The 18,582-nt window shown below is 40.0% G+C and overlaps 1 protein-coding gene across 1 annotated transcript in view; it reads left to right on the plus strand.

Annotated features, from left to right (window-relative positions):
* Positions 1–18,081, plus strand: part of PDE10A (phosphodiesterase 10A) — a 583,074-nt gene extending 564,993 nt beyond the window's left edge. The window contains exons 20-23 of the mRNA XM_067701571.1: positions 4,904–5,015; positions 8,073–8,153; positions 10,605–10,693; positions 12,706–18,081. Coding sequence (XP_067557672.1) covers positions 4,904–5,015; positions 8,073–8,153; positions 10,605–10,693; positions 12,706–12,823 — 400 coding nt within the window. The 3' untranslated portion in view covers positions 12,824–18,081. The remainder of the gene's footprint in view (positions 1–4,903; positions 5,016–8,072; positions 8,154–10,604; positions 10,694–12,705) is intronic.
* Positions 18,082–18,582: the final 501 nt, after the last annotated feature.

Here is an 18,582-nt window from a genome sequence, read left to right on the forward strand (position 1 = left end):
CATACTGTTCTCCACAGTGGCTGTATCAATTTACATTCCCACCAACAGTGCAAGAGGGTTCCCTTTCCTCCACACCCTCTCCAGCATTTATTGTTTCTAGATTTTTTGATGATGGCCATTCTGACTGGTGTGAGATGATATCTCATTGTAGTTTTGATTTGCATTTCTCTAATGATGAATGAAGTTGAACATTCTTTCGTGTGTCTGTTGGCAATCTGTATATCTTCTTTGGAGAAATGTCTATTCAGGTCTTCTGCCCATTTTTGGATTGGGTTGTTTGTTTTTTTGTTATTGAGCTGCATGAGCTGCTTGTAAATCTTGGAGATTGATCCTTTGTCAGCTGCTTCATTTGCACATATTTTCTCCCGTTATGCGGGTTGTCTTTGGTCTTGTTTATGGTTTCCTTTTTATTTAACCACTTGGTGACACTTTACTGACCTGCTCTAACAATTACAGTTAAGACGCCTCCTGATAGAAGTCTGGTCTTTGAGCAGCTCTTTCTATATGCACACTCTAAGATAAGCAGGACGTGCATTTGTTTTTTTTTTTTTTTCTGTTGTTTTGGTGACAGTCTTGTGCTGGGTCCCCAAAGCCTAATGGCATAGATTTTCTTAGATTAGTAGAAATGTTGGCTTTAAATTCATTTTTCTATTTCTGTGCAATTTAATACTTAAATGGTTCAAATTTCAAATGTATTTTTCCATGTGAACAACAGCTTTTTAGCTCCCCCTCTGGGCTACTCCCATGTGCTGGGCGCCCTCCTTTTGGCCCCCAGATCCACTAAGCTTGTCTTCCACTTTGACCCCCAGGAGCAAGTCACTCAGCTCCCTTGCCCTCGCTCCAGCTTCCATCTGGATTCAGCCACGGGTGGGATTGACCAGAGATCAGAGGGCAGGAGGAGAGAAGAGTTGGTGTGTTCATTCCCCTCGCTTCTTCCTTGTGGGTCCCCGGTTTAACAGCGCGTCTGGGGGCAAGACCTCAGGCCCTTGCTAGCTGTCCTCCGTCCCTCCAGGCGCAGGGTGGGAACCTGCCCACTATCACTGGCCCTCAGTGCCTTACTATTCCTTGGTTTCCCTCCAGGCCATGCGAATAGTCCCTTCAGTCAATCCTCCAATTCTCCTGGGTGTGTCATCTGTTTCAGGTCAGGATCCTGGCTGATATAACCTTGTATTGAAGCAGGTATTAAAGTTACTGTGTTTTACAACTGGACTATGTTTCTAAATTTTTCTCCCACTTAAAGACTTAGTTGGTATGTGGGAGGTTGCAATGAGGTCAGAGCCTAGTAAACAGTGAGGGTAGAGAATCAGAGGTACTGAGTATTACATTTCCAGCTCACTGTGGAAATCCAGCCAGCCTTTCAGTCTTTTTGAATTCCAGTTATTCACACAGTGAGTAATTGTAATAATAATCGTATGAGAATTCATTCTTTGTTTATCTTCACAGTGCTACCTGAAATCTTTTATAAAGTTGCTTATATGTTTCATCTGCATGGTTCTACTTCTTTTCAAATAGGACATTGTATCCTCGGCTAACTAACTTTACAGAGTCTGTGGCATGGGATGAGGGGGCAGTGGGGGAGAGCTGGGGCTTCCTTTTTGGCCACCAGTAACTCCCCTGAAATCCTGCAGGCTGTGTGGTTTCTTTTCTCTCCCTTTTGTAAAGTTCAGTGATTCTGTGATCGTGGGATGTGGGAAGAGAATTTTAAAATAGGCTGGCACTGGGAAGGTGGACGTACGCACTGGCGAGAGGCGCTCACTTTCAGGTCGGAACCTTTGCTCACCTGTGACAGGTCCTGTGTTTTAAGTTGCTCGACCCGGTCTGGGATGGTGCTGGGGGGAAAGACAGGGAGAGAGATGTCTCTTATTGTAACTCCTGTGGATGTTAACGTATTTCAACTCGGCTCTGCCTCTAACGACTAGAACCCTCCTACTTTCTTTGTCTCCACTACTGTCACCTTAATTCAAGCTGCCGTCCTTGCGCATCTGGACTGCTGTGTGTTCTCCTAAACAGCCTCCTAGCAACCTTCCTCCCCCTACAATGCTACAGTTCATCCTCCTCTGGGCAGAGCTGAGGGATCTTTTTAAAAGTGTGTCATGTCGCTCTTCTACTCCCAGCTGCCAGCATCTCACCGTCAGACTTGGTCCTGTCTTGTCTGGAGACTTAGCAACGGCCTGGCACCTCCTCACTCCTGCGTTTCTGCCAGACTGGCTTTCTCACTGTTCCTCCAGCACACCTCACCTATTCCCATGTTAGGACTTGTATGCACACTGCCGCCTCTACTGGACTCTCTCTCTCATCTTCATATTTTTGCCTCTCTTAAAATATTTATTTATTTATTTGTTTGTCTGTTTGCACTGGGCCTTAGTTGCGGCACGTGGGCTCCTTAGATGTGGCATGTGAACTCTTAGTTGTGGCATGCATGTGGAATCTAGTTCCCTGACCAGGGATCAAACCCAGGCCTGCTGTATTGGGAGCGTGGAGTCTTATCTTCCCTGCACCACCAGGGAAGTCCCCTAAAATATTTTTTATATAGACTTGTTGAGTGAAAATCTTTACCTTATTTTTTACTTCTCCCCGTTGGAACATTAGTTCTACAAGAGCAGTGCGTATTTTGTTTACTATTTTCGCCGTGCCTGATACATACAGGCATTCAAAACTTTTTGGAATAAATGAATGTAGTCAACCCCCCCCCCCCGAAATTACCCCCGTAGGAACCATCTGTGATAGAGGCGTTGTGCTGTGCTCTTACTGCGGTGCTCTTAGTCAGGGGACTTTGCAAGATCATACCAAGAGCACAGTTGGCATAAACTCCATCCCTTTCACAGTTGGTTATTGGAATGCATTATGAATTCGGTCTCTATACCATTAGGTCTATATTCCACTCAGAGAAAGAAATAAAACAATTCCAATTCAGGTTAATATTTCTGGAAAACCATGACCATCTAGCTGATTTGTCATGGAGAGTAAAAAATGAGTAATTTTTATTTACTAAAGGTATTTGGTACAAATTTTCTTATCTGTCTTATTTTTTACTTGTTTGGCTCACAGTAAAATACTCTTAAATTGTTTTGTCTAAGTAATTTTGATAGCGAAATCTAAAGGATGACTAGATTATAAACTTTTCAACCCTAGCAGTAGCAATGCTACCACAGAATCATATCCAGTGAGAAAGTTGGCTTCACTTGCTTCCCAGTGCCCAGTTCTATTAACATTTTTTCATAGATTTATGAGATAAGAAATCTCTTTTGAGGTAAAGCTTATTACAATATTTAGCCAAAGGAAATCAATGCTGATTTTTTTGTGTGAATGTAGATTGAATGAGATTGAATTATTTCTATCTCATGAAATAATTATTTGTTAACAAAATAATAGGTTTTTTTTCATGTTCTATTTCTATTTAAATGAATTTATCTGTTGAGCAAACAGATAATATACTTGTTGCTTTAGAAGCCCAAATCCAGAAATAAATCTTCTTTTAAACCACAAAGTGCTTAGGAAACTACCTCATCAAGAAACGATGGGGTTTCCTGATCATTTTAAGGGATTTGCATCTTCACATGGCATCTGTTTTGGGGTCACAGGATGGGTACATGTAAGTCTCATTGATGTTTTTAAAGTTATCTAGGCTTCCCTGGTAGAGACATGATACCCTTTTGACATGTGTCCTTAATGAATAGTAAAGTTGTAGAAGATACCATTTAATTAGGCTAATGGGCTAAACGAAATTGGCTGATGGGAAATGAAAGAACCTTAAGAATGATTGGCATCAAAGGAACCTGCTTTAGGGAACACCACTAAATCAGAGACTCTGCCCACGCGACAGACAGATGCTCTTACTAGGCTGTGGGCCTGGTGGGCAGGCTCAGGACCCAGGGAGTACTGTGCCCACAGATGGGGATTGTCTGTGCACCTCCAGGAAATAAGGCGACCTTGAGTAGCAGTGGAGTCCTCAGACGCATTAGAATTTAGGTAGGAGCTGGAATTATGACACCTTCTCACTTGTTATGTGGTTTTGTGTCTTTCTCGATAATTTTCCTTTTATTATTATGTAATTTGCTTTGTAAAAGTTAATGTCAGTAATATTAAAAGCTCTTAATAACTTGTACTTAGTGCCACCGTTAAGTGTAGACTTCATTTAGGGTGACCTCATGTCACTAGACCAGACGCATTAAAATTATAGGGGATATGTCTGTTTGAATTCTTTTAAGCAATTTTTATCTTTCTCCAAGAGGAAATATTAAGCCAAACCATATTTAGAATAAAAAATCAGACCTAGAACACATAGTTGTGAGTGCAAAGCAATTGAAAAGAAAACTCCTTTCAGTTGGAAAGTTGGAGCTTGTAAAGTGTTTGGAGACATCACATTTCTCTGCAGGTGGGGAGATGGGAGAGAATTCTGGGAATCTACATCTACTCTGGCCTTGTCTTGAGCCAGTTATACCTTGAAGAAATCATTTCATTTATTTGCACCTCAGATTTTCCTTATATAAAATGAAAGGATTGGGACTTTTTTCTTCACGGTTTCTTCTCACTCTAAATTTCCAGAATTCCACAGAAGTCAAAATCTGGTTTGTGGCAGTAAAATACAGCAGGGGATTTAGATGGTATCAGGGCCATGCCCACATAATATTTTATTTCAACAGTAACAACCAGGCAGCAGGAACATAGGATATACTCTTCGTGGAACTAGGGACAGAGTGACTGATGTTCTTACAATTAAAGTTCTTTCATTCTTTATTTTCTTGCCTGTTAGCTGTATCTGCTCTGTAACGCTATCGTTCCCCCATCATGAAGCGATGCCCACTTTAGGCCTCACTCACTCCTGAAAATACAGAAGTCTTTCCAGTTGTTCTTATAAATTTGCAAATGCTGCAGTGACCAGTTTTATATTATTGTGTTCTAGAGACCGTGTCATTGGTTTGATGATGACTGCCTGTGATCTTTGTTCTGTGACAAAGCTGTGGCCAGTAACAAAATTGACGGCAAATGATATATACGCAGAATTCTGGGCTGAGGTACGTCCTTGATTTTTATATGAACATAGATAATATCAAGAAATGAGAAACAATTGGGAAGAAATTAAATATAAGGATAATTTAGTCACAGTATCTTAGTTGCTCATGTTTATGTTTACTTAAAAAACTATTGTTTAGCATTTATACAGGTATGAAGGAAGAACAGTCATTCTGTTACATCTGACTTGAATATGTGTGTAAACTCTCTGATCTCCACTGAAATAGTTCAGGAACTGATGCCCTGAACAGTAGTGCAACAGTTTTCCTTATTTAATAGCCAATCTTTTGTCATCCATCCAATAAACTGTATTAGGCCATCTCCTTTATGACAGCCACTGGAAAACGTACTAAGAGGGACCCACGATATCACGGGCTGTATGTGCCTACAGCTAGAAATTCGAGAGACTAATCACGTTGTACCGTAGAAACTGAGATGATGTAAATGTACCAAATGGTCAATTCAGCTGAAATTATGAGTTCTGTAGAATATGTGGGATGTTAATCCATGAATTCCTGACATGAGAAACAACCATGTGAATTACTTTCATGAATACCTTTTCTAGACTGAATTATCCAAATTATCAGAAACGTGTGTTTACTCCTTGATTTGCCATGAGTAAGTAGAATATAATTCTCTTATTCAAATGAATCCACAAATACTTAGATCCCTGCATGTTCAAAGATTATGGAAAAAAACTAAAGTATTTGTACACCTCATTTGTTCTGAAGAAGTAAAAGTAAATTTGGAGGACAAAAAGTTTGGTAGTTGATGGTTCAGACCATAAATCTCATCCATGTAGAAGAGTGGATGTAAAAAGTAAAAAACAGTAAATCGTTCAGCTAACGATTAGTAGAAATAGTCTATAATGTTGATCTGTCTTAGAATTGTAAAGCCAAAGAATTTTTGTTGGGTGAAGACCACGGGCCTTGAGTTGAATATACTCATGGGGTTATTTCTCAAATACACAATGCATACATTGTGTAGGCATCCTCTTGCACGGTTTTTTTTTTTTCTTTATTTTATTGTGTGTGTGTCAAAATCTAGTTACTATCAGACTCAGGAAGATTGTTTTTAGATGTACATGTCTGAGCTGTAATGACTTTATTATCACAGTCAACTTAATTTGCATGTGTGTCTAAAAGTAGTAACCTAGAATTAATTCTATAAACACCACATAAGAAAACTTGTCTGAAGCTAGCTTATTGTTTTGCAAATACTTTTATTTATTTAACTATGACATACTTCATACCATAACAACTATATCTGTATTCTAAAATACGAATCGAAATGTGAGAGACATGTAGGCTTTTTCCCTTTCTATTCCCCGTTGGTTAAACAGTTCACAGGGAGCGATTAGCTGCCAGTATCCTCATAGATGACGTCTGCAGGGAGCTCCCGGGGTGGAAACAGAAACGTAATCACCCAGACTTGCCAGTTGATCTCCTAGACGTTCATAAAGTCCACGCTTCTCACCTCAGCCCCGCACTCTCTCCCACTTCTTCAGAGCTTCACCAGATCCCGCCTGGGTTACTGCAACATCTAACTGGGTTCCTTGCCTTTATCTTTTAAAATCAGTGTAGCAGTGATTAAGAGTATAGTCTCTGGTGTCATGTTGCTTGAGATGAAATCCTTGCCTTAGTACTGAGACTGAGCCCTCAGGCCAGTTCTCTGACTCATCTCTGTGCTTCGGTGACCACGCTTGCCGGTTCAGGACGACTTTAATTCTGTTTATGTCAGTACCACACCTCCCGTCTTCCGTCTCTCCACACTGATATGATAAAGATGAAAATCACACGCTCGATGCAGCAAGCCCTCTGCCTCTCCAGGCTCTCCCACATTTCAGCCCCTCTGTCCTCTGGGTCCCTGACCGTGCTGTGCAGTTTCACCTGCCTGGGGCTCCCTCCCTCACCCCTGCGGCCCCTCACCCCTGAGCCCCAGACACCCCTGTGCTCCTGCACACAGGGTCCATGGTGTCCCGTTGTTTTCCTCGTCAGCATCAATCCTTATTCGGGTACATATTCAAGTCACTGCTTATTTTAAATCTTTTTATATGTTGGGCTTGTGAAATCCTTGAGCAAGGGGCCTAGTTATTTTCATTCACTTAGGACATAAAAGGAAAAAAGCTTGAGAACTACTGCTGTTCATATTTAAAGCAACAACACCAGAGCAAACTCTATACTTCAAGTGCCTTTAGTAGTCAAGGCAAGTGTCTTTGTCCTGCACGCAAACATTCTTAACGAGGGTTATAGTAATTTGTCTCTAGACCTTATCTTAGCACATTCAGGGTGGTTGTAGTTGTTCTGTGCTTTGCATTTCTGAAAACAAGCATAATTAAAATAAAATAATAAAATAATTAAGAAATGTGAGGGAAGAGTGTGAGGTATTCAGGAAAAATTTTAACAATCTTTAACCTTAAAAAATAAATAAAAACAGTAAGATAATTTTTAAAATCTATAAAACGGGGATAATAATATCTAACTCATAGTATTTCATGAAGATTAAGTGAAATAATAGTACAAGTTGCTTAGCCCAGAGCCTGCGATATCATACAGCTTTAATAAATATCTGTAATTTTTAACCTCTATGCTGATGTCTAGCCAGTTATACTGTATCTTTACTGACATGTTTTAGTAGACTATTGTTTATTATTGATGTATCAATATTCCTCTTTAAAGCCTAGCTCCACCCGGTGCATTGCATGTGAAAAATCATCTGAAGAAGTGAGATAAAGACCTTGCGGTTATCTCACATTTTGTTCTTGTGTTCCACCTCACACATTTATCTCCTCTTATTACTAACTTTCACTAACTTCTACAAAATGAAACCAGAAGAGATGGCTAGGTTTCTGGTAATTCAGTACAGGAGAGGAATATCAGGATAAAACCCTGCAATAATACATTACATTTTTTATTATTCTGACATTTGTTTGGGTCCTTAAGCAGCAACATTATTCATTTTGAAGAGAATTAACGAACAAAGGGAACAACTCATTAATACCAAAGTTTTATAGCAGTTTATAAAATTGAGAGAGCCTCGTTTTCCCCTGTTTCTCCCAGGGTGATGAAATGAAGAAGCTGGGAATACAGCCTATTCCCATGATGGACAGAGACAAGAAGGACGAAGTCCCACAAGGCCAGGTATGAATTGTGTTGTAAAGTCCAATCGTTTACAGTGGCCATAACAGCGGATATGAATAAAAAGCACATGCAGTCTTATAGGACCTGGAACCACCTGAAATCTCCATTTAGACGGACTTGGAGGATAGTAAGACCACGAATGGGAAATCCTAGCTGGATTTAAAGGATTCTCAGCTAGCTTTGTCATCATCACCTCTTCTACGGATGAAATTGCAGTCAGTTGCAGGCTTTCTTTTCTTACTTGAAATAGAGGGGATGGATGAATTTGAATTGTTGATATTTTTAACAAGCAGAAAATATTTTGTCATCAAATGTACAAAGATATTTTTTGGAGAATAACATTATAGATTTTGATTAGGTCCACTTTTCCTAACAAATAATGCATATATTTTAGTACATTTTGAGTTCTGTCTTACCATAAACTGGCACTAATTATTCTCTTTTCAGGTCTTACTACATAATTTATGTTAATTTTTTATGTTTCGAGAGCTCTTGTGCCTTGTTAGTTTTGCATGTGTGCATGTGTGGTGTGATATATTCCTTTTATTATGGTCCTTTTAAACTCTCAATCTTCTAACATCATAATAAGGATGTTAGTTATGGACAAATAATATAAAATTCAGTTTAGAAAACATTTCAGAAAATTCACAAGATGAAGGTTTTGGATAAGTTCTCAAATTTTCCTACTTTATTTATTTAAAGTTAAGTTATTAACTCTTAATACAAAAGTTTAAGCTTGTCCACAGCTCTTGGAGGGCACAGCCCAGCAAGAGGTGGCGTGATTTTCTCGCCATCATTGCCTCTGGGGAGCAGTTTACTTGTTCGTATCCTTAACCAGTTCTTCTAGCAGGAGGCCCACTTTCCGTCTCTGCTGACTGTGTACTGACATACCTACCACGCATGCTGCAGTTTAGTTTTATTTTAACATTGTTTGTGGAACTTTCCCGTGTAGGTCATCACAGTGATTATCCTTTCCTGTCTTGTGCCTGCTTTTCATGTCACGTTGTAAAAGTCCTGTCCCACCCTGAGATTATATAAACATTTGCCTATATTTTCTTCAGTTATTTTTTTTATTTCATCACTTTATATTTAATTTGTTAATTCGTTTGGAATTTATCTTGTTATATGGATAAGATAGGGAGTCGATGACGTTAGCTTTTCCTTGTAAATAGTTGAGCACTCATCCCAATAGGGTGCGTAAGAGAACTGAAGATGTCGCCAGGGAATGAACTTTGTTCTCCTGTTACTTCACTAAGAGTAGTATGTTTCTGCCAAAATCCCAGATCCATTTATAGTATTAGAGAATTTTAAATACAATATTTCTGTGATCAGCTAGTACTTTACCAAATATATTGCTTCCGACTTGAGATTACTATGAAATTATTCTTTGCCATAAAAATAAAAGACTCTCCTTCCCAATAATTAGTCTCTCTCTCGAGACCTTCTGCACCATGGCATCTGCTAAATATTGACATAAGAAAGTCTGTGCATGAACTGTAAAGTTAAAAATGGAAATGCATTTATTCTAGCAAGATGACTCTGATGATAGACTTTACACCAGGAGAAAGCAGAAAGGAACCAAGTATATTTGACTCTTCTATATTCCCTGGTGTGTCTCACCGAAATTCAGTTAAGAAACCGGTAAGCCATGGTTTGCCGGTCACTTCATCTAAGGAGCCAGTTTTATCTTGTACATGTTGTCAACCATTAGGGCAGTTATTTGTAGCCAAACAGTCTGTGTTCTCTGGTTAATCATCCAGCAGCTCTTTTCCATGTGGCCTTCAAAGGCCAGTTGGGGCCCTCATCACTTATGTGCACAGTGGCCCAGAATAATTCCTAATAAAATCTTTAATATATTTTTAAAAGTATCACAGACTAAAAACTTTAAATTCCGACGTATTGAGAGAGCTGTTACCTGAGAGGGCTATGATAAAGTCAGTGAGATTTGTCGTAGGTCCAAAAAAGGGAGGAAGGAGATGAAGAAAATTTCAGTAAACCCAGTGGGTACCAAAGCTAAGAGTAACAAATGAGACACCCAACAGTGGGTGATTCCTGAGTATTAAGTTGGTGAAGAGTCATCCGTGTAGAAGAATAGCAGATTTGACTTTGAAATGCTTAACACTTAAAGTACTCAATTTGACCAGAGATAAAAATAGGACCTGAGTTATAACTGATCTATAAAGAGAATCCCATTGAATATTGTACTTGGGTTTTAGATTAACTTCTTTCTATGTTTTAAATTTTTATGTTTTACTTTGTGAATGTATTTCAATGAATTTTTAACCGTAATCTGCAGTAGTGTTCCTTGAGCCAAAGATTGCTTAGCAAAACCAGAACATTTCGTTTTTTAGGTAGGCTTGAGAAGTAGCAAATTCACTTGAGGAGCATAGCGCTACTAGAATTGCTAACGTGCAGCTGTGTTTCTTGTCCGTGATTTTTGCACTGAGGCAGCTTGGATTCTACAACGCCGTGGCCATTCCCTGCTACACCACTCTCACCCAGATCCTCCCGCCCACAGAGCCTCTCCTGAAAGCCTGCAGGTATGCACAGTAGTTCAACCCGGGATGCTATTTTGTAAAAGCTAAGAATGTATAGGATTTTATCTCCAAGTATATATGTGTCTTCACTACAGTTTACAATGAATGGGCTGTGCGTTTGCCTGTGTAACAAGGATACATCAAGAGTATTTATTCATAAAAAGTTTTCAAGTTTTGTTTGTTCGTTTTTATGACTCAGAGGTCCCCGCCCAATGCTGTTTTGAAGGAGACAATAATGTCTTTTCTGGGCTGCTGGTTTGGAAAGGGACCCAGTTTAAATCACACAGTTTATCATTTGAATGGAAGAGATGGAATCTTGAATGGCATCTTCTTTAAGTTTCATTTTCTTCCCAAAAGAAATGCAAGCCATCAACAGTTGATCAGAACAGATTTCTCTGTGTCCTCTCATCATCTTTTTGGAGGGCTAAACTCAGCTAAGAACGTTGGAAATTTTTTAAGATTTTCATCTTACTTTGAAAGGAAATTCCTTTGGGGAGGGCGAACGGTGATGAACATTGGCTGTGTGAGTTGATTCTCTGCAGGGGAATTGGTTTCAACACGATTTTTCTAACCACTCAGCCAGAACCACACTGAGGGGCTGGAGTGGTTGCACCGTTGAGGGGAGGAGAACAGACATGTGACGAGATATTTGTAAACAAAATCCGAGGGTTTAGTGTGCTCCCATTCTCTGCTGTGGAAACTTGTCTGATGAACTCATTCTTTAAGGAAAACAAACTAACAAGCAAGAAAATTTTTAAAAGATCCTGCTTTTTCCTTTTTAAGTGATTCTCTTTCTTCTCTGCTCCTGATGCAGGCATTACTCAGAAGTTCTTTTCGTCCAAAAATTCTCTGTATTTGCGCGAAATATTTAGAACCAGCAGAATGAACGCTTGCTATTATTATCAAGCTCTGGGATTGTTATTCAGCTGTCTCAGCAGTTTTCGTGCCTTCTTGCTACTGTGGACTTGGCTAAACCGCATAATCCCTTAAAGGCCATTTCAATATGATTAAAACTTGAAAAATTCATCATGTATCATTGTATCCAAGGAGACACAACAAACTTAGTGGGTGTTTTTTTCCCAATATATAAAAAAATCTCTTCAGGTTCTGGGAAAATGATACCTGATGACATAGGACAAACGCTCAAGTGTTACATTTTTCAGGTTATATTTTAGGGGTTTCTTTTGTCCAAAGGTATCTTAGCAGGTCTTCTTTGCATGAGTTTTGTGTTTGCTACTGATAAGGTTCCCTTCTGATTTTGACTTCGCGTGTGAGAAAGCAAGGTGCAAGGTGGGGAAATGTCGAGGAGGCCTCTGCGAGGTTAGCCGGGCCAGCAGGGTGGTGGTCAGGCAGCCGGAGTTCTCACGCCATCGGAGGAGAGGAAGATGCTGCAGCCCTTGAGCTGCAGATACTGAGAGGGGAAGATAGGAGGTGGGGGATTGAGGCTGTGTTTGAGACTAGAGGCCACCGGAGCACAAATACAACCTCGTAACGAGGAACTTTCAAAAGTTTGTAGCAGGTGTAACTTATGGTGCCTTTCTAATACATGACACGGTGTTCAAAATAAGGCTTCTTCCCGGTCTCGCATGTGAAGGGGATGGAGCCGCCCCGGGGGGACACACGCTTCCCCCCATGGGGTGGGAAGGCCTGGCCGGAGGTGTCGTTGGTGGATGAACTTGCGGCTCCGGGCCCCCTTCCACCCTTTCCTCCCATCCCACATGTCCTCGGTGGTCACCCGTTGGCTCAGTCCCCTTTCCAGTGAATCGCAACTAAGAAACGAGCTGGTGGGACGGGGCTTTGGTGGTTGAGGCTCCTCTGAGGAGACTGAGCAGTGGTGCCGAGTCGGGGGACGGGCTGGGAGCCTGCAAGCTGGTTATAGTCAAGGTCACCAGAGTCAAAACGACACCCAAAAGCCGTCAGGCTGAGTTATGCCACAGGATGGTGCGGATGATTGTTGGGACAGAGTCCAGAAATCCTTTCTGAAACAGCCCCTGTCGCTGCGTCTCTTATTCCAGGAATAACCTGAGCCAGTGGGAGAAGGTGATTCGAGGGGAGGAGAGTGCCGTGTGGATCTCGAACCCGCCGGCGGCCCAGGGGACCTCGGAGAAGCTGCCCGTGAAGATCGATGACTGATGGCCGCCCCTGAGCCCTCCCACCTGAAGATGTTCATCTTGCTTCTTTGACTTTTCTTCCTTTTATTTTTGTGGGGGGAACCTACACCTGGTAACTGGGATGCAGACCTCTTCAAGAAGGTACCATCAAGTAAACACATCCAGCAGACGGCTCCCTGCCAGGCTCCTCTGTACTGCGTCACAGACGGTGATCAGCCAGGACCAGAAATCCGCAGCCCCAGTGACTCCTTGTGAACTGGCCTTTTCTAATGGGCTAATATAGCTGAGGCCTTAATGGAAACGGACAATTGTTCGGAAGGGGGTACTTTTCCACTGTATCTTTCCAGTGAGGGTTAAAACGGTACTATTAGGATATTGTACTTTGGCTTTAACACCAGTGTTGCTTTGATGTTGTTGGTTATAAATAGGAACTTTTACGTGTTACTCTTGTGGATGTTCATGTGTGACCTACTTGTAATTAGCGTGAATCATAGCAGACAGCCTCAGACACGTGGCATCGAGGTTACAGAGTAAGAAGCGCCTTTCTGCAATCAGTGATGGAAAATCCATCCTTCTTCAGAGCCGCATGAACTAGAAGTTAGGTGGACTTAAAGCGTGTTCTGCAAGCTTATACTACAGGGCTTAGATGAATACATTTAACACTAAAGGAAGCAGATTTTCTGTCCCCTTGAGACGAGATGCAGGTATACATCATACTAAGTCTCAGAAATCCAGGTATCAATTCCAAAAATGTCAGAGAATATTTTTTCTTGATTTTTTTCTTTATTGTAGTCTTGGCAAATTTCCTAAACCCTTTACATAAAGAACAAAATAAAAGCAAGGCATACAATTTTTTTTCAACGGACAAGTCTTACGGATGTCAAATGTGAATTTTTAACAATGATTCTTTGATGTTTTCACTCGATGTCATTGCAAAATCTTAAGCTCACATTCCAAGTGAAAGGGTTGTTCTACAAATTATTTAATGACAAGACCATACATTTCTCCTAAAGTCAATTAAACCGCAACATCTAAGCCTCCCGGAGTCTCCACTGCAAGCCGCACATTCAGCTCTTGTTCGTACTCCCCTCGTGCTCGTGCGCTCTCGACGGTCTTTCGTAAGCTCTCTGCCCTCGGCAGCTGCCTCGGGGCCCATCTCTGTTCTCTTTGCTCTGCTCAAGGTCAGATATCTACAGAGACACCTGCGTCTGCAGAGTCTCTCCTGTATCAGTTTTGGTAGGCTCATATTACTCTACAGTGTAAATGTTTTGAAAAAATATACAAAAGTAATAGTCTGGACCCCCTCCTACAAGGATTATAAACCAGTCACTTCTGGTGCATAGTTAATGCTTTAAAGATTTTTAGCACAATGACATGGTAACCTCCGAAGCTGTGCAAGTCCTGACCTGAAGGAATTAGAGTCTCAGAAGCGCTAGGCTGAGCCATAACAAATGGCTTATCCGCGATCCTCGAAGCAGGAAGCTGGAATATGACTTTCAACAAAATAAATTTTTAAAAATATTCTTCTCCATATCCAATACTATACACATTGTTGTTCATATGAGCTTGTTTTTTGCAAAAATGATGAAATCAGGTGTTTCTATAATATGGTTTATTTGTGTTGCAGCAGAGTTAGCTATACATAAACATAGTTCTTATTTTAAAATTAACACTGTGTGTTCAGTTTCCTTATGGGCTTCTGAAAGTTGCCATCTTCCTTACATGGAGCTCCATTTGCTATTATAATTATACAATACGAGGTAAAATGAAATAACAAAAGAGAGAGAATACCACTGTGGCTAGATACACACACACACACGGATGTATGTAGCTGTGCACACACAGACATTCATGTAGGTACACACATGTATGTAGATACACACACACATATGTGTGAGAGAGAGAAAGGGAGAGAGAGGCAAACACATCTTTGAAAAGTAAAAATCAGCCCCATTCTTCAAAAAGTGATTTTTCATGTTGGAAAATGTATGTGGTTTGATATAGGGCTGACTAGAAAGAGTCCTTTCTCATGTTAATGTATTCACAGAACCGAATTCTAAAAAGTTGCATACATCCAAGCTTTCTACAGCCAAATGTATGAAACTGGACCCATGAGATTCAACTTTAATCCCAAAAGTTACTTAGGTCATCTAACTGAACCTGGAGACTGAATTGCAAGGGGAAAGGAAATATCATTGAAGACTATTGTTTCATTAAAAGGATTTTAAAAGAGTGCATGAATTCTGCTTCTTGAAACAGACAACAGTCACGGAGGAGGAAATGCTCTGGCTATGTTTGCATTTTTAAGGTTGCTGTTCTGACATGATTATTAGAGAAAAGTATCTTATTTTGGCATACCCAGGTGTATTGCATTGTGTGACCTGTACTTTGAACAGTAGTTTCCCAAAGAAACGTGTATGGAGTTATCGGTTGGTTGATTTCTTGTGAAATAGTCATAATAGAAGCAAAGTTTGAACAAAGGACTGTATTCTAATGTAAACTGTTACTATTACTTTTACCATGTGTAAGATTGACTTAGGAATCATAGATTTACCTAAAATGAAAGGGCCTCAGATGCAGTGATATTTAGTTAACAATCTGTTTTGGAAAACACACAGTTAGGAGTATTTTGTATCTCGGCGGATTTATTTAGCAGACACGCTTTTGAGTTCTGTTTCGTCTTTTCCCCAGATTTTTTCTTTAAAGGGCAGATGGTTTTTATGGCCAAAAGTTTTGGTGAGTTTCTCATTAAAGTGGTATTTTATATTGGGCCAAAGTTTCCCTGTTCAGTATAAATTTGGTAATCAGCTGTGAGTATATGTAGAATATTTGATTTGCAAAATTTTTTATTGGTTGTGCTGATTTATAATAGATACAGTTTTATCATCAAATGCAATTATTCCATTCAGAGATAGTGAATATATTTTTTAACTAGAAATTTTCTTGGAAATGCATGCTAACAACGTGAACTATTGAACTTGGGCAGCGGAATAAAATTCTAAAAAATGCAAGTATCTGATTAATTACTAGTTGTGATTTAATTAAATAGAAAATCTTAAATACAATTAATGTGGAAAGGAATTCTAAAAAATGACCCTTTTTTTTTTTTTTTTTTTTTTTTTTTTTGCGGTATGCGGGCCTCTCACTGCCGCAGCCTCTCCCGCCGCGGAGCACAGGCTCCGGACGCGCAGGCCCAGTGGCCACGGCTCATGAGCCCAGCTGCTCCGTGGCATGTGGGATTTTCCCGGACCGGGGCACGAACCCGTGTCCCCCGCATCGGCAGGCGGACTCTCAACCACTGCACCACCAGGGAAGCCCACAAATGACCCTTTTACTAGGGCAGGAATTGTGATCCATTTCCCAGCTTTAGTTATTTCTGAGAAGCACGTGAGAAACCAATGTTGGAAGAGAGACCAGGTTTTGAATTAGTCACACACCGTTGTCCTCCAGCCTGACTCTTCTTTCAATGGAAAAGCATCTGTGCAGACAATCACGGTACTGCTCGGGGTGACTTGTTCTCACAGCAGCAGAAACAGAGCTAATTCAGAACTAGATCCGCTCAGTGTAGGTTTCCTCTCTTTAGCATGCTTTTATGCAGTCACCCGCAGTGAGTTTTGCTTTCTTGGTCTATTCAAGCACAGTAGCTATGTTTGTACATGATACACATAGATGCATAAATCCTTAGCTTCCTGGATTGCTTAATAGATTTAGTTTTGAGTATTATGTTGCTGGTCTTTTAACCCAGAGTAGGGTTTGAGTTTTAATAGGACTAAGTGATTCACCACCCCTCGGCCTGTGCCTTTATTTTAAACTCTGTAATCTTACCTCTTCATTCATATATTCATTGTTTTGCTTTCTTGCTTAACTATAATTAACAACATTTCAAGGGACACATCCATGGTTAATGTTATCAAGTGGAATGAGTTAGGATCATTCTCTCCTTATCAGATTTCTATCCCTTATTTTATTTCATTCCCAGTCACCCTTGTGACCATAACCGATGAACTGTTCAGATTCAGTCTTTTTTGCAAGAACTTCCAAGAACTGTGACACTGATTATGATGTGATTTTGTTGGCTTTTTCAGGTACATATGCATGATTTAGATTTTGAAAATCACTTCTATCTTTGTATATTTCAAATGTATTTGCTTTCTACACTTGGCTGATTTTATTCAGGATTTAATTCTTTAAAAACATATTCATTTAGTCACCTTAGTGTATCCCTTCTATTGCAAGTATTAATCTGATTTTAAAATCACTGTAAAATGTAAATTAGCCGAGTATGCTGTCAGTGATGGTTTCCCCAGGCTTGTCTGTAGTGCATGGCTAGTATATTTTTACCTTTGCATTAAGTATTTATCCTGATACACATTTTGCCAATTTCTTTAAGCACTTAAGTTTAAATTAGTGATACCCAATGCAGTGCTTACACTTTTTGTTTTTCGTCTTTTTTTTTTTTTTTTACTGGATATTTTGGTTGTCTGAAGCACTAGATACATTTATGTGATGATAAGAATAGAAAAAAAGGAAGAAAACAGTTTTGATGCTGTTCTGGTTCTAAATTGAAAAGATGGGACAAAGTGAAAGACAAGAAACACGTTTGAAATCCAAAGAAGTATTACTACCTTCACCCGAACTCTAAGCTTTTCCCTTCTCTGACTGACAGTGGAAGGTCCTGCAGAGCTGACCGCCCTGAGAGGGTGCAGACCTGCGTGTACCTCTGCTGGGCACGGGTTAGCGTTACCCCAGGACCCAGGCCGAAACTTCCAGCCAGATCACGCTTGCCAATTAGGGTAGTCGGTTTCCACACGTCAAGTTTCAGCTAGTACTTTTGAGGAACCGTACATTCACTGAAGCTTAAGTGGAAAGGTTTTATTCCTATTGCAGGATAAGTTTTAAAAGTGTGTTATCCAGTACCCTAGTCCACCTAAAATATCACCCTATCCTGGGCATTGCAGCTTCTGTTTTTTCTTTAGTTCCCAGTCCTGTGCCGTATCGCAAATATACTGTGTAAACGACATATGGGAACACTCTTCTCCATATGACCTGTTGTCTGGTGTATGCCCTTTATATTCACTTAGTGTGCACACTGAGAGTAGATGTCGTTGTAGAAGGTGTTTCTATACCACACCCCCCACCTGTTCACCAGAACCCACCCAGTGACCCACTGGAAAAAGTGTGCGTGCCCAGAACACTGTGAAACAGTTACCAAAATTTGTAGAAATGCAGCATCTTGACTCTTTCTGAAAAGAAGGGGTGACTTTTTTTTTTTTTTTACAAGTCCTTATGAACAAAGGAGATCCTCTATCCCTGCCTAGCCAAGGCAACTAAGAGTTTGCTGGTGATAATCTCCTTGCTGACCAGAAGCTGCTGGAGTGGAATACAGGTTACAAGCTGTCAAAAATACAACACTCATGATAAGCTGATTCGTAGAGTCAATGGATCTGTATCCAAAGTTTTAATGGGCTCACTTTTGGAAGGAGAAGGAATTTTGAGTTAACAATGTCCAACTTCATTACAGTTAATAAGTTATAAATTTAAAAATATTTTATATGTATGACATATAAAAACTTTGTAAAATGCACAAGTGCAATAATTTAAAGAGGTCTTAATTTTGCATTTATAAATTATAAATATTGTACATGTGTGTAATTTTTTCATGTATTCATTTGCAGTCTTTGTATTTAAAAGAAACCTTTACTGTCATGTTTGTATAATATAACAATAATCACTGATTATAACCTAGGCAAGTTGTAAATAAATTCATAATTCAAACAGCCA

Source organism: Pseudorca crassidens, chromosome 13 (assembly GCF_039906515.1).
Source record: "Pseudorca crassidens isolate mPseCra1 chromosome 13, mPseCra1.hap1, whole genome shotgun sequence".
NCBI lineage: Eukaryota > Metazoa > Chordata > Mammalia > Artiodactyla > Delphinidae > Pseudorca > Pseudorca crassidens.